Source organism: Macaca thibetana, chromosome 1, assembly GCF_024542745.1.
Source record: "Macaca thibetana thibetana isolate TM-01 chromosome 1, ASM2454274v1, whole genome shotgun sequence".
Classification (NCBI taxonomy): domain Eukaryota; kingdom Metazoa; phylum Chordata; class Mammalia; order Primates; family Cercopithecidae; genus Macaca; species Macaca thibetana.
Window position 1 is genome coordinate 157,830,986 of NC_065578.1, and position 23,668 is coordinate 157,854,653.

The window sequence follows — 23,668 nt, forward strand, 5'->3', positions numbered from 1 at the left end:
AGGCAATCCCAGTGAAGGAGGCCAGGTTGAAGTGGGGACAATGTACTCCCTTTTTCTTTCTTTTTTTTTTTAAATTTGAGACAGAGTTTCACTCTTGTTGCCCAGGCTGGAGTGCAATGGCACAACCTTGGCTCACTGCAACCTCTGCCTCCCAGGTTCAAATGATTCTCCTGCCTCAGCCTCCCCAAGTAGCTGGGATTATAGGCATGTGCCACCATGCCCAGCTAATTTTGTATTTTTAGTAGAGATGGGGTTTCACCATGTTGGTCAGGCTGGTCTCAAACTCCTGACCTCAAGTGATCCACCCACCTCGGCCTCCCAAAGTGCTGGGATTACAGGGGTAACCCACCATGCTGGGCTGCACTCCCTTTTTTCCAAAGGGCGAGAAGGCTCAAACACAAACAAGGAAGCATCAGTGACCATCAGCGTTCCGGATGGGCAGGGCTTTATTAGACACGTTGTCATGATAAGGCAAACACAGGCTGGTGTTCTGTCCTTTTTGCAGATGACCCTATGTAGCTGGGGCTGGTCTTCCCCCACCTCCTCTGTTCGCTGTCAGTCTCAGGATCAGCTGAGCATGCCCGCCACCCTCCCTCCCTTTTTCCTCCTCCCTTTCAGTGTGGGCTGTGGTTGGCGGTGACATTTAATTCAGGGAAGGCACCTGACCTTGGGGAGGAATGTGGGAAATGTCTGCAGACTGGGGCAGTCACCCCCCACCTGGAGCCCAGGAATGTGGGCTCTAGGCCACCTGCAGCCCTCAAGGGAGGTGAGTGCAGGGTCCAGGAATGACACTGTTGGAAGACACTGGCAAGGTCACCTAGTGAAACTCCTACATTGTACAGAGGGTGAGGATGAGCCACCAATGCCCACCCCCGTGGCACCAGCACAGCCTTCTCTCCAATCTGGTGATGGCACTGTCCCTGACTCTTGGTGTCTCCTCAAGCCGGAGGCCACAAGTACAGCGGCAACTTTTGATTTGTCAGACCCACAGAACCAAGCCCTTCGAAGTGAGCTGCCGCACATCCTCTATCACTGATGTGGAGACTGAGGTGCAGACAGATGTGAGTTGGCTGCCATCTACTCACTATGGGCCAGGACCCAGGTCTCTGGCATGGGTGCATTTCCCACCATCCCCCCTGTTCCCGATGCTGGAAGTCAGCATCTCCGCTTCATCCCAGCAGGGAGATTCAGGTGGCCTCTCCAAAACTCCCACAGGATTACTGCTGGCAGTGCAGTGCCTTCTGGGGTGCCCATCTGTGTGAACTGCCGGGAGTGGGCGCTGCAGCCACAGAGGGCCTGGTCACTACACTCAAGCCCACGCTCCAGCACCTGGAGAGCAGGTGCTCTGTGCTCTGGCTGACTGCTGAGAAAACCAAGCTAACTCCAGCAGCTGCCTTCTTTGGGGCTGCACCGGGAGAAAGGGTTAGAGTAAGGACTCTGCTGCCCTCTCGTGGCCCCACTTGGGCATTGCTGCTTGTCATTCAGGCTGCTGGCAGCTCAACTGCTCTGAGCTATGGAAATCTCTCTCCTAATTGCCCTCCCATGGACTCCAAAAGGCCTGGATGGGGTGTATATGATTCCTCCTATCACACCACTTAGGCCATGCCTTGTTCCTTGTTGGATCCTGGAGGAAGAGGGCCCCAGGTCAACAGATGACGCCCAGCCTGTTACCCAGAATGCTTGGGTGTGGGGAGACACCTGGTGGTTCCCACAGACACAACCTAATCAACCAACACCAGACAGGATGGTTTGAAAATTTAGAGGATATTTATTTCTCAGGAAGGTGCACAACAGCTGGCAGGCACTGCTTTCCCTGCTCTAGGGGATTCCTCTCTCCTTTTCCAAGAAATCCCCTCTCTTCTTGGAAGTGCCCATGGGAGGCTGGGATGTGAAAAGAAACCATACACAACACTCCAGAGCCTTAAAAAAATAAAGCAACGACCTCCTCCACATGAATACACACTTACAAAATAAATAGACAGATAAAGGAGAGGCCACGCGCCTCCCATCCCGGCTGTAGGGCTGCTTGGGGAGAGAAGGGCTGGGTGGCTCGGTCCCACTTCTCCCAGCCAGGATGATCCAGAGGCTAAATGGAATGGAAGGGCCCTGGCCTCAGAGAGAGGACGGGGTAGGACCTCTCCCGGTGCTCAGCAGGGAAGACGCTGGGAGCATGGGTAAGGAACAAAAGAACAAATAAATAAATAAATAGAACCCAACAGCACTCCCAGAGGCCTAAGGGCTTAGGGTGAGGTTCAGGGGGGCCCTGGGGCCTGTTTCCCTGAAAATAGCAGATCCAGTACAGGCAGAAAGGACAGCAAGGAAAACACAAGCCACACCCACCTGGCCTGCAGAGCCCAGCCCCAGAAGGAGGCCATAAATCAGCTCCACAGGGAGGAGGGGTGGGGTGGGGGATGCTGAGCTCCACACTAGCTGCTCTGAGCCTGCTCTCTGGCCCTAGAGGTGCCCGAAGGCTAGGGACCCTCCCATCCCTGTGTTCTCTGAGGCCAGCAGAGCCTCCTCCCTCACTCTCCAGCCTTCATCCTCACCATCTCCACCAGAGGAAACCGTAGCTATCTCTGAGGTGGGCTCTTTCCTAGGAAAGTTGAGGCAGAGCCCTCTCCTCTTATTCTTAATGGCCTTCCTGACCCGGGGCATCCTGAGGATCAGCTGGGAGAAGTCAAAACAATCCAATCCCGTGTCCACCTCTGCTCCACTTGGCCACAGGTGCCCCCACTACATCCAGCCAGGGCTGCATTCTAAGCTCCCTTCAGGCCAACAGGGAGAAGGTGTCAGACAGAAGCAAGTACAGAGAAGGGGGCAGGAGCTGCTGGAATGGACAGTTTGGGCAGGAGGCCAAACTGGACACATGAAGAAGTCCAAGGGTCCCTCCTGGAGCAGAGTGGCCAGCTGGGGGCCGGAGAGCACAGGGTCGGCATGGCTGGCCACTCAGCTGGGCAGCAACACGTGCTCCAGGAGGTAGGTAAGGGAGTCCCAGTGCTTCCAGAGGAGGAACAGGACAAGGACCAGGAGGGCAGTGCTGGTGATGCGCAGGCGTGTCTTCATGAGGGGCGTGATGAAGTTGGCGACGGTGGACACGAACACCAGCAGCACGGCCATGAGCGCCAGGATCACGTTGATGAACTTGCCCAGCAGCGCCCGCGCGTTGGCGTTCTCCACGCCCTCCAGCTGCACCACCTGCTGCTGTTGCTGTTGCAGCTCCAGCTTGGTGACCCGGGTCAGGCAGGACTCCACGGCCTCCTGTGGGGGCAGAGGGGCTGGCATGTGGGCGCTCAGGTTGGGCAGGACCCCTAGCCTGAAAACCTACCTACCCCACTGGGAAGGTGCCTATAACGAAGCCTCCTCTCCAAAGGCCAGGAGGAGTGGAGGTTGACTAGCTATAACTCGGGTCAGAGCCCTTTAAGGATGACTCTCTGGGGAGGATGCTAGGAAATGAGAGTCTTGATTACTAGGGATGGAGAGGAGCTGGCCCAATCCCAGCTAGCTCCCTCTTCAGGCAGGCTGGAGGCTGGGAACTCCAATTACTCATTTGCAAGGCTGCCATCAAAGAGGTAGGGGCCTGGCGGCCCTTGCCCTGTGGGCTTGCCTCTGCACAGTGCATGCTCTCAGCTTCAGGCCTGTCTTGCTCATCTACACTCGGCCCCCACTATGCTGCCCTCTTCGTCCACGTGCCTATCTGCCCCGGCCAACAGGCCAGCCTGTGTCTATCATGCCCCACGAGACAAGAATCCTAAACCTCTGGCTGCTGCCAGCTCTCCCAGCACATGTGGGGCCTCCCACGGTTGCCCTGGCCATACCTGGATGTCCCGCGCCCTCTCATAGGACTGGTAGGCCACCTTCTCCTCCATACTGGCCAACTCCTGCTTCAGGTTCGTCATCTCATTCTGGTGAAGCTCAGTCAGGTCGTTGAGCTGCTCCTCCAGCCGCTCATACCTGGCGGAGGGAGAGAGAGTGACACCAGTCCTGGCTCCCCGAGCCTCCCTTCTCTCCCATGGTTGATTCATTGATTCTCTCAATAAACAATGACTCAGCCCACCCCACGTGTCCAGCTCTGCTCTGTTCTAATTTTAACAGCAACAACAATGAAGCTACTCTTTACACAGCACTTAGGTGCAGGCACTGTGCTAAGCGTCTTACCTACATGACCTCATAGGATCCTCCCCGCAATCCCGTGAGATAGGTGCCAGTGTCATCTCCATTTTACAGAGGAGAAGACTGAGGCGTGGAGGCTGAGGAGCTGCCTAGGATCACACAGCTCATGAAGGGAGGAGTTAAGGATTGGCTGACTTCAACCTGGGCTCTTAAGCCCTGGGCTCAGATGCTCTCTGGATACCAGGGACACATGGGTGTGGAGGACACAATCCCCACTCTGAAGGCACAAAATAGTGTAAGATGAATATTATGTGAGGAGTGGATAGTTTTTAGGTGGGGCTCCCCTTCAATCTTCCAAACCTTCTTCATATATACGGAGAAGAAAAAGAGAAAGTGCTAGCTAAGGAGAAGATCCCTCCGTGAGCCCAGGGAGCGAGCAGCAAAGGGCGGCAAAGGGCAGCACAGGGCCGAAGGGAGACCCAGAAGGAGAGGCCGAGAGACGCCAGCTCCATTGCAGGCTGGCCCCAGGAGCTCCGACTGGAGGTTCAAGTTTCCCAAGTTACACAGTCACATGCTTCAACTTTACAGGTCTGGACTCATTATATCTTTACGACCCTATGAAGAAGGGATTAATGTCATCCCTGACTTGAGGTCAGGAGATCGAGACCAGCCTGACCAACATGGTGAAACCCTGTCTCTACTAAAAATACAAAAAAATTAGCCGCGTGTGGTGGTGCGGGCCTGTAATCCCAGCTACTCAGGAGGCTGAGGGAGGAGAATTGCTTGAACCCAGGAGGCGGAGGTTACAGTGAGTTGAGATCGTGCCACTGCACTCCAGCCTGGGCAACAGACAGACTCTGTCTCCAAAAAAAAAAAAAGAAGAAGAAAAAGAAGTCTCCTTAGGGCCTCATGCTGGCCCCTTCCAGCCGCCAGGAAACTGCAGATGCTCCTCTGACTGCCTCCACACCCTGGGTCTGAAACCCAGTGCTCCTTGCCTCATCCCAGGTCCGGCTGGACTGCAGGAGGGGCTGGCTGGGCAGGCACCTACCTGTAGCGCTCCTCCTGCAGGCACTGGGTCATGTAGGTGTAGTCCCTCTGCAGCTGAGTCTTCAGGTCTTCCATGGAGTCCTCCAGGTGAGACTGTCCCTCCTTGATCTCCCGTAGCTCTTCCAGCAGAGCATCCAGGTTTCCAGCAGCACCATACAGTGCACTGGACTTAGGGCTCCCCAGTGCTCCGCTGGGCCCAGCCCCCGAGTTGCTGCCTGCCCCGGCTGAGCTGGCGCTGGCACTGGAGCACTCGTCATCGCTGCCATACTTGGGGCTGGAGACGAGTGTGGCACTGCCGCTCAGTGCCCGGGCTGCCTCCTCGGGAGGCCCATCTTCCAGGGGGTCCTTCAGGTGAGCGATGTTGTCCGCACTGCCAAACTTGTTGCGGATGAGGCTGGCAAACTCCCGGGGCTTGGACACCACGGCGGTGTGGGTGGCCTGTGAGAGACCGGAGAGGCTGCCCTTGACGCCCTCCACCACGCCGCCCCCAAAGCCACTGATGCCTGCGCGCACGTTGGCGCCCACGTCCTTCAGCCCCTGCTGCATGTCCCGCAGCACGTCCTTGGGCTGCCGCGAGGGCCCGTTCTGCTCAATCTCCTTCAGGCGCCGGCGGTAGTGCTCCAGCTTCTTGTGCAGCTGGGCGATGGTCTGGGCTGACTTCTGGTTCTTCTTCTCGAACACCTGCTTGATGCGCGACACCTGCTGCTTGTCTGCGTTGTTGGCCAGTTTCAGGTACTCTGCCACGTTGTCGTCGCGAGCCTCCTGCTCGATCTTGATCTGCTCGGTGATCTTCAGGATCTTCTGGTGCAGGTGGTCAATGGCGGCCTTGGTCCGCTGGGGGTCCGGTGCCCCGTCGGGCACATCCAGGCTGATGGGGCCGTCAGTGTCACCATGGCCGGCGGGGAGGCTCAGGGCCACCAAGTCTCCCTTGTCGACCTGCGGAAAGAGGCAGGCAGAGGAAGCATGGGTAAACCCTGAGACCATAGGAGTGCCCCTGGATGCCTCTGGACTTGGTTTTTCTACCTGGAAAATGGATGCAGGAGTCCAAAAGAAGACAACCACCACAAGAACAGTATTCCCTGACAGCCACTTACACAGGGCTCTCACATCTGCGCTCTACCCAGTCACCACAGCATCCCTAAAATGCAGTCTAGGCAGAGCTGCTCCTCTTTTGGTCCAGGAAGGTCAAGCAAGTTGTTCAGGGACACACGGCCAGGAAAGGACAGAACTTCCAGCCCAGAACTCTTTTGTTTGTTTGTTCATCTATTTATTTGAGACAGAGTCTCACTCTGTTGCCCCGGCTGGACTGCAGTAGCATGATCTCAGCTCACTGCACCCTCCACCTCCCTGGTTCAAGGGATTCTCCCGCCTCAGCCTCCTGAGAAGCTGGTATTACAGGCGCCCACCACCATGCCTGGCTAATTTTTGTATTTTTAGTAGAGATAGGGTTTCACCGTGTTGGCCAGGCTGGTCTCGAACTCCTGACCTCAAGTGATCTGCCTGCCTTGGCCTCCCAAAGTTCTGGGATTACAGGTGTGAACCACTGCGCCTAGCCCCAGCCCAGAACTCTTAAAGCTCCAGTACATGGACAGGGCAGGTCTGAGGCCTCATTGGAGTCATGGGGTTAGATTTCTGAGAAATGAGACAATTTTTCTCTCTGGACTCAACCGCCTCATAAGGCCTCTCCCAGGCCTCTCCCTCAGGGCTGACCAAAGCCTACACTTGGTGTCCTTCCTGCCTGCCCTCACCACCCCATCTTCACTAACACAGCTCGGTGGGCCACCCTGCCTCTGCTGACACCTCTCCCGGGCCCTCCATTACCTTATGGCTCTCCAGAGTCATTGGTAACCTTTTCCGCTTCATAATGGTAAGAGCCCCCAGTCCTTCCTAGTCCCCGAGAATTGGGAGAGGAGCATGCCCCACCTCCACCCTGCTGGCCGGGTCCCGAGGACTAAAGCCCCAGAAGGAACTCACAGGCCAAGGGAAGCAGGGACCAGTTTGGGGGCCTGAGGCTACCAGCCACCCAGCTTTGCAAAGGGTGAATGCATAGGAAGGAAATGACAGCCCCCTTTACTCCCCACCAGGCGGGCAGGCTTCCTGAGTGCATCAGGGTGGCACCAAAGTTGGAGAGACAAGGAAAGGAGAAGAGAGACTAAGAAAGGATGAGGGGGAGGGAGAGAAAGGAAGGAAAAGGTCGCAGGAGATAGGAAAGATGGGAAATGTAAGGTGGGCTGAAAGCGGGGAGGCCTGAGCCCCGCTCCCCTGGCTCCTGGTTCCCCTCAGCCTGTTGGAGGATCTTTCTGTCCACAGCTGAGTCCCCAGTGTCTTATCGCCATGCAACAACGGAAGCAGCAGGAAATGGCTCAACCCCATGTATTTTTACACATAGCACACCCCAAGCAAGGCTGGGTCAGATCATTCGCCCTTAGTACGTATGGGAGGGGGCAGGGGTGTGGTCAGATATATGTGGGGGAAGGGGTTAAACACAAAGAAAGTGGCCCAGTCTAACATGCACCGGAACTGGAAACAGTCCCTGCCAACAACAGGCATAAGTCACTTGGCTTGATTCTGCCAAGGTGCAAAGTTATTGGGAAACATGATTGAAAACAATAGCCCTGCCAAACTCAGGAGCCGGGGGAGGGCGGCTCCTCTGTGGGCTTCCCCCGGGGATGCTGGGGACAACCACAACCCCGTCCCTAATCTCTCCTGAAGTCAGGACTTCCCTCTTATGTTTGCTTTGGGTCTCCCCTCATTCCCTCTTGCCCTCCCAGCAGGTGCTCATACCTTCAGGACTCTGCTTCTCAGAATTTCTGACCTTTCATACCCACAGTCTCCCTTAAGTGATCTGCTCCAAGGTCAAACTGTCACTGTAGCCTGACTTAAAACCCTACCCTGCAATGAGGCTGCTTCCTCCTGCCTTGTTCCCTGCAGTGACAGCAAAAAGCCCATCTCTCCATTTTCCTGACCTTCAGTGTCCGCGCTGACAAAAGGGGGGTAATCATAGCTACTCTCAGGCCTTTTGTGAGGGCTATACAAGATGATGTCTGGCAAGCACTTGGCATAGTGCGAAGCATACAGAAGGTACTCATTAAATGCTGAGTCTGATTCTGGGCAGCATAATCCTTTTTTCCCCTGGGAGAAAAAATGCCTGCAATCAAGCTGGCCTAAATTTATTTCAGAGATTATACCAACAAATTTACTCCGTATTGCTAGAACTACACAAAATTAAGGGGTTTTTTTGTTTTTTGTCTTTTTTTGGGAGACAGGGTCTCACTCTGTCGCCCAGGCTGGAATGCAGTGGCACCATCTCAGCTCACTGCAACCTCTGCCTCCTGGGTTCAAGTGATTCTCCTGCCTCAGCCTCCCAAGTAGCTGGGATTACAAGCATGAGCCACCACGCCCAGCTATTTTTTATAGAAATGGGGTTTCGCCATGTTGGCCAGGCTGCTCTTGAACTCCTTATCTCAGGAGATCCGCCCGCCTCGGCCTCCCAAAGTGCTGGGATTACAGGCCTGAGTCACCGCGCCCGGCCCCAAATTAAGTTTTATAGGCAACACACGGCCTTTGATATTACAGAATCTGGCTCTCTTATAAAGCTGCTGCCCTTTCCACAGATGCCCAGCTCTCTATCACTCTCTTCCTGGGAGAAAGAATATCTAGAAAATGGGTTCTGAGTCTGGCTGCATCACTGCCATTTGCTCATCTTTGTAACAGGGAGAGAGTCTGTCCCACCTACTTAGAGGGAGAGTGGGAGGAGCTAATAAGCAATGGATGTGAAATGCTGTGAAAAGCAAAAGTGCTTTAGGACTATATGGGAGTGTAAAATAGCAAAGTCTCTACCTGCTGTGGCTCCTTCCTGGCAGCTTGGCCCCCTCCTCCCTTGATTTGGCATCTTTCTGGCTTACAAATGGAAAAGCAGAGTTCAAGCTGGCTGTGAAATCCCCATTAATGAGAGGAGAAGAGACACTCCTGGGAAAAACAGCTGGGGCCTGATGGTGGGTGCAGAGGCCTGGGCTGAAGCCCTGGCTCCCTCGCCCACCCCTCTTCTCTACCCTAGGACCCAGACTTGAGTCTAACAGTCCTGCAGCAGGACACCAGCTCCTTCCGTCCCTCCATGGAGGCCTGGACACCTCCTTGGTGACACGAAGGTCTGCAATGCCTGGATTGAGTGGGTCAGTCTCCAGTCACAGAACATATCCCCATTTTATTCTTTTCCCTGTGGAGGACTCAGCTCCACTGGCTTCCAGAAAGGTGCATATTTTCCCGGTGGCCTCTGGGCTCTTCTCTTTTTCTCAAATTCTAAATGTTTTGGAAAAGGATAAGGATAACAATTACAGTTGGCCTTCTATATCTGAGAATTCCACATCCATGGATTCAACCAACCATGGATTAAAATAATAATACAAATTTTAAAATACAGGGGCCAGGCGCAGTGGCTCACACCTGCCAGCACTTTGGAAGGCCAAGGCGGGCAGATCACCTGAGGTTAGGAGTTCGAGACCAGCCTGGCCAACATGGTAAAACCCTGTCTCTACTAACAATACAAAAATTAGCTGGGTGTGGGATGTGGTGGCGGGCACCTGTAGTCCCAGCTACTTGGGAGGCTGAGGCGGGAGAATGGCGTGAACCCAGGAGGCGGAGCTTGCAGTGAACCGAGATCGTGCCACTGCACTCCAGCCCGGGCGACAGAGTGAGACTCCATCTCAAAGAAAAAAAAAAATTAGCTGGGTGTGGTGGTGTGTTCCGGTTGTTCCAGCTACTCGGGAGGCTGAGGCATAAGAAGCACTTGAACCTGGGAGGTGGAAGTTGCAGTGAGCCAAGATTGCACCACTGCACTCCAGCCTGGGTGACAGAGACTCTGTCTCAAAAACAAAACAAAAAAAAAACAAAAAACAAAAAAACAGTATAACAACTATTTTCTATTTTCATAGTATTTACATTGTACTAGGTATTGTAAGTAATCTAGAGATGACTTAAAGGAAGGATGTGTGTAGGTTCTATGCAAATACTACACCATTTACTGTATGAGACTTAAGCAATCTGGAGTTTTGGTATCTGCAGGGGGTCTTGGAACCAATCTCCTTCAGACACTAACATTTCTTGACATACGTCAGACTTGTCTCTAAGTGTTTACACCTATTAATTCATTTAATCCCAGTATTAACTTCACAAGATGGGTAGCACTATTATTTCCATTTTACAGGAGAGAAAACCAAGGCCTACAGATATAACTTGCCCAGGACTACACAACTAGTAAGTAAAGAACCTAGAATATAAATCCTGTCTGGCTCCAAAACTCAGGGCCTAACCTCACCTTGGAGGGCTGGGTAGCTCTGACAGACCCACAGCTTAAGATACCTTTGGCTAGGACAGCTGGCCCTCTGCCACCTTTTCAGGAAGCAAGAGAGTCTAATCAGTGGTTGTCAACCACAGCCCAGCCTCACTCCACAGCAATGAAATTGGAATTTCATACAGCTAAGACTGCAGGCTTTTTTTGTTTTTTGGTGAGACAGAATCACTCTGTTGTCCAGGCTGGAGTGCTGGAGTGCAGTAAAGCAATCACAGTTCACTGCAGCCTTGACCTCCCTAGGCTCAAGTGCTCCTCCCACCTCAGCCTCCCCAGCAGCAAGGACTACAGGTACACGCCACCACACCTGGCTAATTTGTGTTATTTTTTTTGTAGAGACAGGGTTTTGCCATGTTGTCCAGGCTGGTCTCAAACTTCTGGGCTTAAGCGATCCTCTTGCCTTGGCCTCCTAAATTGCTGGGATTACAGGCCTGAGCCATGCTGCACTTGGCCAGACTGTTGGCTTTTACACCCCGAGAGAGCAAGGAAAAACAAAGGAGTTCTCCCCAGCCCCATCCTGCCTTCTCCACATCTGAGAGCGTGCAAATCCTTAGAAATGTCCAAATATTGGCCACAGCATTTAAAATCACCTCTGAAGACTTATCACGGTGACATCTCCAGCCTTCCTCACTGGAGGTAACCCTTAATCTTACTGGTCTCCATGCAGACTTCCCTTGCCCACCCAGCCCCCTCTTGTGCTTAGGGGTATGTGCGTGTACCTGCATGCATGTGTGCAAACCTGAGAACAAGACAAGAGGTTTGTGTGTGTTGTGGAAGGTGGTAGGAGGTGCTTGAGGGAACACTCTGTGGGAGATACCAAGATCCTGTTTGTGGTTTTTGCTTTTAAGGCTGGAACACCTTGACAACCACATCCATCTGAATTAACTCCCTTCGATAACTCCCCCTGCCAACCGGAGACTTTTACTATGGACTCACCACGAGATCCTAATTGAGACTGAGCTCATCCCTGCTTGTAGCCTGGAGCTCAACCTCAGGAAAGCACCTAACAGCTTCTCCCCAACACCAGCCTCCTCCTTAGATCCTGCAGTCCCCACCCCACCCATCAGGGATGCAAAGAAGGACACAGGGAGGTAGGCAGTCTGCCTGGAGCCCCAGACTGCACTGAGACACTCCTCAAATCAAGGAAGGGGTAGCCTCCCTCTGGGGCAAACCTCACATTTATCTCACTCGGATCTGCCCTCTTCACACACAGGCTGACCAAACCCAGGAAAGGTTATTTCAGTTTAGAGAACAAGGGAAACATCCTGCATGCTAACAGGAAACAGCAGATATCCCCCCATCCTTCCCCTCCAGGATCTTTAGTCTCTACCCCTATCCCTGGAGGGAACCCAAGACCTCCAGATCCCGGAGAGGCTGTGCTGTCTAGTTACAACTCTGAGAAGCAGAGTTGGAGCTGGCTGGGAAATCCCCACGAAGGAGAGAAGAGACACTCCTGGGCCTGGTGTGTGGAGTGGCCTTGAGCTGAGATCCTGATCCTCTTGCCAGCCCCTCTTCTCTACCCCTGGGTCAAGATTCCAGCCTGGGAGTCCTGCAGCAGGACACCAGCTTTTTCCTACCCTTCACAGAGGTTTACAATGCCTGGGATCTGCTGTTGAGTCTCCAATCACAAAACATCACTTTGCTCTCCTTCCCCATGGAGGGAGATGGCGTGTCTGAGGAAGGCGGGGAGCTCTCCATGCCCTGCCTTCCGCGGCACACATACCCAGGGTGACAGCTCCCTTTCAGGACTTGATGGAGAGAGGGCAACCAAGGTAAACAGAGCCAAGAAACTGGCAGACAGGGAGAGGTACAAAGAGGGATTATGCTTTAACAAAGGAAAGAAAATTAGTGAACAAGAAAAAGATGAGAAAGCTGTTCAGAGTGCTGGAACAGGTCAGAGGGTGAGAAAAGGAAAAAGATTTGCCAAAAAGACCAGCGATGAGACAGGATACAGAGCCTGCGGAATGTAAAGGAAAGGGCTTTAAAGTTGGAGTTGGGCACTGATTTAGATCCTGGCTCTGTCACTTACCAGCTGAGAGCTATCACGATGAGGAGAGGAAACACTGAGTAAAGGGCATAAGGCATAAAACAAATACGAACAAATTAAGAGACACTTCACACCCTTAGAATGACTATAATAATTTTTTTCTTTTTTTTTGAGACAGGTTCTCACTCTGTGGCCTGGGCTGGAGTGCAATGGCATGATCATGGCTCACTGTAGCCTGGACGTCCCAGGCTTAAGCAATCTTCCCACCTCAGCCTCCTAAGTACCTGGGACCACAGGCATGAGTCACCGAGCCCAGACCCTAGTAATTTTTAAAAAGGAAGTAAGTGGGCTGCACACAGCGGCTCACACCTGTGGTCCCAGCACTTTTGGAGGCCAAAATGGGAAAATTGCTTGAGCCCAGGAGTTTAAGACCAGCCTGGGCAACACAGCAAGACCTGTCTACAAAAAATAAAAAGACAGCCAGGTCTGGTGGTGTGTGCCTATAGTCCCAGCTACTCAGGAAGCTGAGGCAGGAGGATGCCTTGAGTCCAGGAGTTCGAGGCTGCAGTGGGTTATGAACACACACACCACCGCACTCCAGCCTGGGCAACAGAGTGAGACCCTGCTTCAAAAAAAAAAAAAAAAAGGAATAAGTGTTGGTGAACATGTGCAGAAATTGGAAGCTTCGTGCAATGTACCTAAAATGGCACAGCTGATGTGGAAAATAGTTTGGGAGTTCCTCAAAAAATTAACATAGAATTACTTTATGATCCAGCAATTCCACTCCTAGATATTTTCAATTCCCAAAAGAATTGAAAATGAGTATTCAACACTGATCTGTACACAAATGCTCACAGCAGCAATATTCACAATAGCCAAAAGGAGGACATAACTCAGATGTCCATTAACTGATTAATGGGTCAACAAAAATGTGGTATGTCTTGTAATGAAATACTATTCAGCCATAAAAGAAACAAAGTGCCGGGGCTGGGCCTGGTGGCTCACTCCTGTGATCCCAGCACTTTGGGAGGCTGAGGCGGGCAGATCACCTGTGGTCGGGAGTTCAAGACCAGCCTGACCAACATGGAGAAACCCCATCTCTACTAAAAACACACAAAAAAATTAGCCGGGCATGGTGGTGCATGCCTGTAATCTCAGCTACTCAGGAGGCTGAGGCAGGAGAATCGCTTGAACCTGGGAGGCGGAGGTTGTGGTGAGCCGAGATCGTGCCATTATACTCCAGCCTGGGCAAGAAGAGCGAAACTCAGTCTCAAAAAAAAAAAAAAGAAACAAAGTGCTGATAATGCTCCAACATGGGTGAACCTCAAAAACATTAGGCTAAGTGAAAGAAACCAGACAAGAAAGGCCATATAATGAATGATTCCATTATATGAAATATCTGGAATAGTTAAATCCACAGAGACAGAAAGCTGATTAGTGGTTGCCAGGGGGTTGGGGTGAGCGTGGGGGAAGGAATGGGGAGTGACAGCTTAATGGGTACAGGGTTTCCTTGGGGGTGCTGAAAATGTTTAGGAACTAGACGGAAGTGATGTTTCAACAACTGGGTGTGGAAGGCCAGGGTCCTCCACTGGCCTGGGCCGCAGCTCCCACCGTTGTCCCATTACAGAGTGGGTCTGCAGGAGGATCTCTGGGTCCTTCAGCTCACCGTGTCAGGTTTAGTAGAGCAGCAGCTCTTCCTGACACACTCCTAATCCCCCTGTCGTGCAGCTGGTTGACTAAAAAGAAGACCAGGACAGATTACTCAACCCCCAGTCACCAGTAGGCAGAAATGCCCAAGGTTCCCCAGCCCAAAGCAGGGCACAGGTGGGCTACACAGGCACCAATGCTCCTCTCTCCAAGCCATCAGAGTCCTGTTTGGTCCATGCTACCCAGCTCTCTATCCATGCCCAGCCACCAGCACCACACCTGGAGTTGTGTCCCCCATGCCATGACCTCCTCACCCCACCCCCTCCTGCCTGAGACAGGCTGGCCACTCCACAGGTACCTGACTCCAGATTAATCCCTGTGAATGGGCTGGGCAAGTTTTAGGAGGAGAACTGTGGAGGGAGAGTCATGCTTCTTCCATGATCCAACTCCACACCAGAATGCCCCCTGCTCAGGGACCCTACCAATCAGGGCCATACATCTTGCTCTACACAAAGGCTGGGGGCTAAGAAGTGCTGATGAATGTCTGGATGAGCCACAGCTGGGATGTTCTCTCAAGTGTCCAAGACCCAACTTTCCCTGTTCCTCTTCCTGCTCCAGTGAGACCTACCCTCAGCCCATGCACACCTAGGGGCTCCCCTCCACATGGCGTTGGTGGCACTCTGGACTCACCTCCCTGGCCCCTTTCACAACACTAAATTAAGCTGGATTAGGCTCTCTGCCAGATTATAAGGAGCTGCCGGATCAGGGCTTCCCAGCCCTGGCTCCCATGGCCTTCCTGGGGCTCCCACCTCCTCCCAGGGCCTGAATTCAGTGTCCTCGTGTCAACCCGGCCCTGGACATGGGACACCGGTGCTTCCTCTCACACACTAGCCCAGCAGCCTGGATCCCTGAGATCCGGGAGGCACACAGTATACACAGTTGGGACAGAAAGTATCCAGGCTTAAGTGAAGCTCTGTGGAGGGAGGGGAAGGGCACTAGCTATGTAAATCGGGAAATGTGAATCGTGGTTCTCTTTCTTCATAATGTAAATGCATTAAGCAGTTTTCAAGATGGACCACAGAAACAGCTGCCACTTGCAAGGAACATGTGCTCCATACCTGTGCTCCTAGTTGCACGAGAGATCTGTGCCTCTGACCCTCCTTCTGGGGCAGGCAGCCCCTTCCCAGACTCACAAAGAACCCCTATTAGGGTCCCCACAGCAGGCTGACAGGGAGGAAGGAACCTTCTCTTGTTACCATCTGCTCAGGATTTGGAAAGACAATATAAGGTCACTCTTAGATGGAAAAAAAAACACAAAGAAAAAGTTTTGAGGGTTCCTATGCTTCCCTTTAGGAAAGCAGGGCAGCCCAGTCATCCTGACAATGGAGTCAGGTGTCAACCCTGGCTTGTCTATGGGTCTAGACAAGCAGGCCGAGGCCCATGCAGAACACGGCTCCTGGGAGCAAGGTCTGGGCTTCCAGTGGGTCAGAGCCCAGCAGGCGAGTGTGGCCCCAGGGCTGGCAGGCCTGGGTGACTCAGCGGAGATGCTTCAGTCTGCTGACTGCTGCCCCATGACTCTGATTTCAGTGGCCTTCTCGGGATAAAGAACGCTCAGATTCCCTTTTTCTACTCATTCCTGGATGGAAGGGGAGGTCAACCGGACTAGGATGGAGAGGAAAGCCTATGGCCAGCTAAAATCCTTCAACCCAAAGAGGTCATGTGACCTTACAGTAAAGCTGGGAGAGAAGGAACCTGTCATTTCCCGTACCAACCCAACATTCCAGCAAGAGCAGGCTGGAAAAATTATTCCAACCCTTGGTCCTGAAGTCGCAGGCTTCCCCCATTCCATTTTCTCAACTCAGCAGGAATAGCCCCGTGGGGCTGGTGGCTCTCTGCCTTCCTGGTGAGGATATGTGGGCACAGGAAGCTGCTCACTCCAGCTCTGATGTGTGATCACAGCTGACCCGGGTGCTCCCAGGTGGGCGAAGGGGTGGGGGTGGAGAGAGAGCCTACCTATCGGTTTAATTGGTGCCTGGGAGCCTAAGCGGCTTTTCTCAAGCGGGCAGGCACCACGTGCTTAGATTGAATGGGGCACATGTGGGGCAGTATGGACCTGAGTCACTTCGCCAGGGGCACAGCGGGGTGACAAAATCCCCGTAGCAAGGCCCCAGCTACCACATGGGGGATTCGAGGGGCAGAGCATGCCCTCAGTAGCTTTAAAAGGCATCTCGCTCTACTACAAGGGGATTTCAGGTGCAAACTACCAAGAGACAGGAAAGTCACTCACTCATCCTTTCAGGCAGCACCTGCTCATCTCCAGGCCGTGTAGAGCCAGCTGCCTATTATCAGCTGACACCAGGTAGAGGCTTCCACCTGCCACCTCCTGTAGTCAGCAAGTTCCTCCTTCTGCCCTGACCCTAAGGGCTACTCTCCTGTCCTGGTGGAGACACCCCTCTCATCTAACCCTTGGCTTCTAGCCCCTTCCATTAGGGCCACCCCTCAGTTCTGATGAAAACTACATCCTCCGCTCAGCATCTGCCCTGTGGAGAACAAAGCACTTTTGTCCAGTAAATGTCCTGCACCCTCCTCATCTCCTCACACCCACAGATCCCAGTTGGGGCCCTGAGCTGCCCTCTCATATTCAGGTTTTCTCCATTCTCCATCCTCTGAATTCCCTAAAAACTCTCAGTCCCCAAACATTTTACTCCTTATGGCCTCCCCCACTGTCTCCCTGGGGTCAGCACTCACTGGACCTTCACAATCCCCATCCCTGTCACTGTTTCTCCATAGACAGAAGTGACCACAACCACGAACACCCCTCCACTTAATAAGGTGCCTGGGCCCCAGCTGAAGTGCCACATAGCCACGGTTTCTGGAGGCATCTCTGCCAGGGTTCACCTGCCCTCCTGCACAGGGCGCCCACACCCAGCCCCAGGGGCTCTCCCAGCATTTGGCAGCGTAAGGTTCCTCCTTTCTCCTACCCACAAGCAGTTCTCTACACCTGGAGGAGAGCTCCCTGAGAGACTGGAGTGTAAGCAGAGCCCACCTGACTAACTGCAGAACAGGTCTTTCTCCATCCCCCAACTCCACCCCACCCAGTGAAATTCTCTCCTTCCACCCACCAGGGGCCTCACCTGTGTGGGCACTGTTTCCCGAAGCCGTGCTGGCGACAAGGTGCCCGGAGCTCTGAGGCCCCAGCTGTCTGTGGAGTGCGTCGGGCCCCCGGGGTCACAGACCCTGGGCAGCACTGGGCTTGCTCCAGGAAGCCGGGGCCTGCGAGCAGGTGTGCCTGAGCTCCCAGGCTCTGCAGCCGCCATCTCCAGACTGAGGCACAGCCTGGGGATTAGGGGCGGATTGCTCTGGGAGATTTCCCCCTCCCCTGGGGCTCACGGGCTGCTCCTTCCCATCTGGCAGGAGTCATGGAGGATCACCGAGAGGACCAAGCTCTGATGAGATGCCCCTCCCCAAGTCCAGCTGTTCCACTGTGAGTTATGTGCATAAGGATGCCCAGGTATGACAGACACCAATGAGGAGGGGTGGCGGGGGGGGCAAGGGAGGTTGAAAGGGATGTGCACAAGGACGCATGACAGGATGCACTTGCATCCTTCAACCACCCAGAAGACAGGCACTCCACCTTGCCCCTCCCATCTCACACAAATGCCTCCCATGATCAGAAGCTCCTCTCACAAACAGAGCAGTCTCATGGATTTGAAATGGAAGTGAGCCTCCCAGCCAGCCTTCCAGGATACGGAAGAGCTCTCCAAAGCCAAAAAGACTGGAGCCTGGAGGGGGGCTCCCCAGCAGATCCTAACACAGCCAGCTCCAGCCAGAGTCCTCTCCTCCTCTCCCTGCTGCCCTGCCCGTTGGCTTAAGGCACGATCACTTCCAAGGCAGTTTCTCTACTCCAATAACCACCTGGAGGAAGCTGACAGCAGCCAGCCTCACCAGGGAAATTCTTCTGCCCTGAGATCCTGTCCCAGAAATCCAGTCTCTGCCCTGGACACCAATGGCCACTTCTGCACTAGCTTCTGCTTCCCAGTCTCCGCCAGCATTGCCCTGGCAAAAACACCCAAGATAAAACACAGATGGCAAACTCACGGCAGTTTCTTCCTCCTTGGACTTCATCTCGACAGTCCCAGCAGGAAATTCTGTGAGTGGCCAGCAGAGGGGGACAGAGGTCCACAGTTGAGGACAATGAGCAGTGCGCAGTGTAAGTGAGTGGCCCGCTGAGTCCTGGGGCCTGCTGGATCTCTCTAATGGCAGCTTCCCACAGCAGAACTGTTCAGAAAGACGTGGATTCTGCACCCACTTGAGCCTGGCGAGGGACTCCGGGCTTAAATGATGGTGGTTAACACACGTCACGTTGATTGGGTAGTCCCAAATTCAAGAAGGTGTAAAGAGATAAGGGCCCAGTGCTATCTCTGGGAGCCAGTGCCAGGGCTTGCAGCCAAAATCACCAAGATCAGGAGTCCTCATACCCTAGGCTCATGGAAACTATACAAACATTTGTGGTTGGCTGATGACTTGGGGTTTGTGAGCACAGAAGCCTGGCAAAGCATATTACATAGGTCCCAATTTCTGAGGCCAGCTCTGACCTGTAGGGCCAGGGAACACTTCTGGCCGTTCCCCTACTTCTGTAAACGCTCCCCCTCTTATGGTACTGGATCTTGACTTTATATGTTGGCACCAAGCACTGTTCTTGTATAAGGGTTATTTGTAAATAGGTCTTATGCCCCCATTAAATGATAAGGCAGGGATCAGATCTGATGTTCATCTGGACCCTTCGCTGTGCCTAGCATAAGAGTGATCCTCCCTCAACACTGACATGGTAGAATGATGAAATGATCTATCTCATTTAGCTGCCATGAAAGGCAGTCTGGCCACTGCAGTTCTGTCTCAGGTAGCAACAAAGACAGCTTGGTCTTCTCATACTCAAGATACCCCTTCTTTTTTTTTTTTTTTTTTTTTTTTTTTACTTTTTGAGACAGAGTTTTGCTCTGTCACCAGGCTGGAGTGCATTGACACGATCACGGCTCACTGCAACCTCCACCTCCTGGGTTCAACCGATTCTCCTGCCTCAGTCTCCCGAGTAGCTGGGACCACAGGCGCGTGCCACCATGCCCAGCTAATTTTTGTATTTTTAGTAGAGAGAAGGGGTTTCACCATGTTGGCCAGGATGGTCTCGATCTCTTGACCTCGTGATCCGCCTGCCTTGGCCTTCCAAAGTGCTGGGATTACAGGTGTGAGCCCATGTAAGCCCATGCCCAGCCCAAGCTAAGATTTTTAACTTCTTCTTATTAAGCAGAGGAAAAGGAAGAGAAGGCAGTGGCAGCAGGAGACAGGTGGGGAGGGGCCGAGTGAGCTGAGAGCCCTGGGGTTCACTCTACACGGTAGGTCTCTCTGTGCTTCCTGGGATCAGGAGGGCTCAGAAGCAACAGAAAGAGTTTCCTGCAAGGCCACGTTGCACCACCAAAATGAACTGGGGATAGGTGCCCCCAACACAGGCACCTCGTAGTTCCCTAACGGGAGGTTTTAGCTCCAATCCAAGAGTGGCTTACGCATCAGCACAATAACTGAACAGCAGGAAACAGGGGGTCAGGAGGGAACCAATAGTCTGCTAGGAGAAAAGTAGCAAACAGGAACCAGGGGGATGCCTGCCAGGCAAGTTAGCAGGAGAGCAATGCTTCTCTGAGCCTGCTCTTGTCTTTATACATGAGATGTGTTCCCAAATCTGCCAAGGACGCAGAGCTTCCTGTGGTGGGGGTGGGGAACAGACAGCCCAAAGCATGATGGCATGGTGGGAAAGGCCCTATAGAGCCCTGGGTGCGAGACTCACTTCCATGCTTTCTAAGTGGCCTTGGTCAAGTCACCATAGGCGCTGAGACGGTTTCCACAAATGTGATGGGAAGATGGTATAAAGAGAGGGGATTAAGGTGAATGTGTCTGGCAGGAAGATGTGCCAGAGCTGGGCTCACTGGGCACTGAATGAGCTTTTCAGTGGCCACAGAGTGCTTGGGAGTCAGAAGACCTGGTCTAAATCCTTACCCTGCCACTCACTAGCTATGCGGCTTCCACGTTCTGTCCATGCCACTTCACAACTGCAAGGAGGCAGGAGCAACTACAAAGCAGCAGCCTGGGTGAGGCGGCCTTACAGAGCGAGACCAGTGGCATCAGGAGATGGAGGAGAGGGTGAATGAGCCAAGCCTTGGAGACTCTGTGCAACTGAGTCTCACTTCTCCTAGCTGCAAATGGTACACAGGACCATTATCTCCCAGGACCCTCGTGCAAACACATGACACTTTCTAAGTTTTATTGAAATCAGTGACTTGTCCTGAAGCTCCCTCACCATGGGTATATGTGCACATGCATACACAAACCACAGTATTCCAGATAGTACCTGGAAGACTTGGTCTGAAACAGAAAAAGTCAAAGAAGTAGCTGCCATCAGGAGCAAAGTTAAGAGAGTGGCAGGCACACCTGGGAAAAGCTGCCAAGGGCACTAAAGCAGCGGGCTCTGAAAGGACACCAGTCGCAAAGCAGCTCTTCTTTTGCAAAGAAAAGGAGCTGTGGAGTAAGCCGCATCCCCTGCACTTCCTGATCAGTCTTGGACACCCCTGGGCTGCCTCCTCTCGGGCCTGGCAGAGATGGAGGCCACATCTCAGTGACACAGAGTGGTCACTATCAATTCACAGGATGGGCAGCTGAGCTGTGGCAGGGGGTCTCTGGCTTCACTCTTTCCACCCATCCAAGTTAAGCCTGAGGCAGGGGTGACAGATGGGCTCTTGTCATCTTAGAAGGGTGGACTGGAAGGAAGCCCAGGTCCTGGGCACAGGCTCTTCTCTCTGCACGTCTGGAAGGTCTCAGCCCTTTTACTGGGTTCCCCTTAGTTTAGTTTCTTCTTCTATATCCTTCCTCCTCTTCCCTTAATTTTTATGCCATGCCTCTTCTTTCTTTAGTACTCTTTAAATCTTTAAATCTTAAATTTTTTATTTTCTCTTCCTTTGCCTTGTTGTTATTCTCTCCCTGCTGCCCTTTTAAAATCATCTTATTTTTCTTGTTTTTTCTTTTAGAGACAGGGTCTCATTCTTTCCCCTAAGCTGGAGTGCAGTGGTGTGATCATGGTTCACTGCAGCCTCAAACTCTGGGGGCTCAAGCGATCCTCTGCCTCAGCTTCCCAAGTAGCTGGGACTACATGTGCATGTCACCACACTCAGCTAGTTATTTTTTTATTATTATTATTTTTTAAGAGAGACAAGGTCTCACTATGTTGCCCAGGCTGGCCTCGAACTTCTGTCCTCAAGTGATCCTCCTGCCTTGGCCTCCCAAATCACTGGGATTACAGGCATGAGCCACTGCACCTGGCCTACTTTTCTTTCTCTTAAAAAAAAAAAAAATCACAAACCACACATTTTGAAGGGTGGGAAACTGGAGAAGTCATAGGCTTTAGGAGCAAAGAACCACGCAGAAAAGCAGCTACATTTAGTAGCTTAGAATACAAGGTGAGGCCTTAAAAAAACCTCAGGCCCCAAATGTGCGGTGAAAATCTCCCAGTGAGGATTCTTCTTTGAAAGGCTGGCAGCTTCTTTTATGCTCACCAAGCCTGCTTGGAAATGGAGGTTTGCAAAGTGGTCATTATTCAGAGGTTCTCTCCCCAAGTATTCACTTTCAGCCCAGCCAGAAGGTGCATCTTCTTAGAAACACACATGACCAAAGAGCTCTGCTAACCCCCAGGGAAATGCGAGAGGAAGGATAATATTCTTCAGCGTGAACGGCAGCAACCAAGGTGGGCAGGCTTCCTAGGAGTACCTGGATAGGCACAGCTGTGTGAGCTGGGAAAGCAGACAGATCAGGTCAGAGTGGAGGAAGATGCAGGGCAGCACCCACATGCACACACCAGGGCCCCTTTCAGCTGCTTCCAGAGAGGGAGCATGCCATCTCTCCTGCTGGTCCTCTGCCCGTCTAATGCCAGACACTCCTGTTTAGGTGGTCCTTCTCACAGACATGAGCCCAGATGTTGGGCAGTGAACAGAACCACTTACCTAGGTCACTTTTAGGCAAATCAAAATCTGTACCAGGCAGGTAGGAAAGACGGATGATTTCTTGCCTTTACAGTCACTTGCCCTGGAGGAGGCTTTACTGGCAACAGGCCCGAGAGAAAGTGACCCGGAGAGGAAGCCACATTTCCTTTTTGGGCAACTTTTAGGAAGCAGAGCACCCTCGACCCCATCCTGCTTGCCAGGAATAATTTGGAATCATTCCTTTCTAAAAGCAGAGGATTGAAACACTGAATTCTAGTGTGCTCCTGCTGACTCAAGGGCTCAGAGCATACCATGAGCTGATGTGACTAAATGAGAAATGTGTGTGAACGCATTCTGCAAACTGTAGCTTGCTGTTCAGCTGACTGTTGATGCCTGGAAGGCTTTCAAAAGGACAGGAGTGGCACCTCTTGGGGGGCATGCCCATAAGCCATTGAGGCCCTGAGAAGTCAGTGGACAGGCATGGGGCCCAGATTATATTTGGATCTGAAACTACCTTCTCAGGCAATGAAGAAACCTTATATAATGAAGTTAATGTTACAGAGCACTTGTCTTTCCAGGGCAGGATTCGTCTTTCCAGCTGCCCAGAGGAGGCCTCCTGGTCACAGTATCACCTTGGGTCTGATTTAGCTCCTGCTGAGCCTGCTGAATTATTCACTAGCTATGGACACTAGCCCAGCTCTAGGGTCCCAGTGGTGGGGTATCTGGAGAACTGTAAGGAAGAGGAAAGGGAAAGGAAGAGTGAGAACTCCCAGAATCAGATCTGGAGGGGGATCGAAGAGGACAAAAGCAGCAGGAGGCAGGAGGCCTCTAGGTTGGCATCTGGAAGATTTGGGAAATGGGCTAGGGGTCCAAGAGCCTGTCCCTGGACCGAGAAGAGAGGTAGGAAAAGGCTACTGTCCCCAGAAATGACACTCACTTCCCCCAACTCCCTACTGCAGCTCAGGGGAGCTTCTGATTCCCTAGGAGCCTAGAAGAAATGCAATGGGGTGTGTACATTCATTTTTGCTTCTATTTCAGAGCCCTCTGCTCTGTGGTGTATAAAGAGAAAGCCCAAAATGTGCCTATGAAAAGGACAGGCAGAAGCAGGGATCAGGTTAATGATACTGTATTTCCATTGCCTCATCTGGCACCAGAGGGGACTGGGGTCACGTTTCTCATCTCAGGGATGTGGCAGATCCAGGAAGAATGTGCTGGGTAGCCGGGGAGACCTGAGCCAACTCCCATGACCCAGCCCACATCAGAAGCGCCGGCTCCTCACCGTCTGGAACTCGATGACAGCTACTCTTGCTGACTGCTACCAGCTCTGGCACAGGGGTCTGACACCTGAACTGTGAGCACACCTTCCCCTTGGGCAGCCTTGGAGAGCCCAGGCAGATACCTGGCTGGCCTCTCCCACCTGTGTCTGCAGACAGACAGCTTATTTCTCACCAAGTTTTCACCTGAGCTTGGGGACAAAGGCGTCAACAAGGCATGACCTCACATCTTGGCTAG

The 23,668-nt window shown here is 52.8% G+C and overlaps 1 protein-coding gene across 4 annotated transcripts in view; it reads right to left on the minus strand.

Moving 5' to 3' along the window:
* Nucleotides 1-1,745: 1,745 nt before the first annotated feature.
* Nucleotides 1,746-23,668, minus strand: part of TMCC2 (transmembrane and coiled-coil domain family 2) — a 44,575-nt gene continuing 22,652 nt past the window's right edge. For 2 of the 4 annotated variants that reach the window (XM_050763421.1, XM_050763450.1), the window contains 3 exons: nt 5,159-6,093; nt 3,816-3,951; nt 1,746-3,258 (listed from right to left, as the gene is read on the minus strand). In XM_050763421.1, the coding sequence (XP_050619378.1) occupies nt 2,947-3,258; nt 3,816-3,951; nt 5,159-6,093 (1,383 nt within the window). In that variant the 3' untranslated portion in view covers nt 1,746-2,946. The other 2 variants (XM_050763432.1, XM_050763442.1) reach the window with 2 other exon arrangements.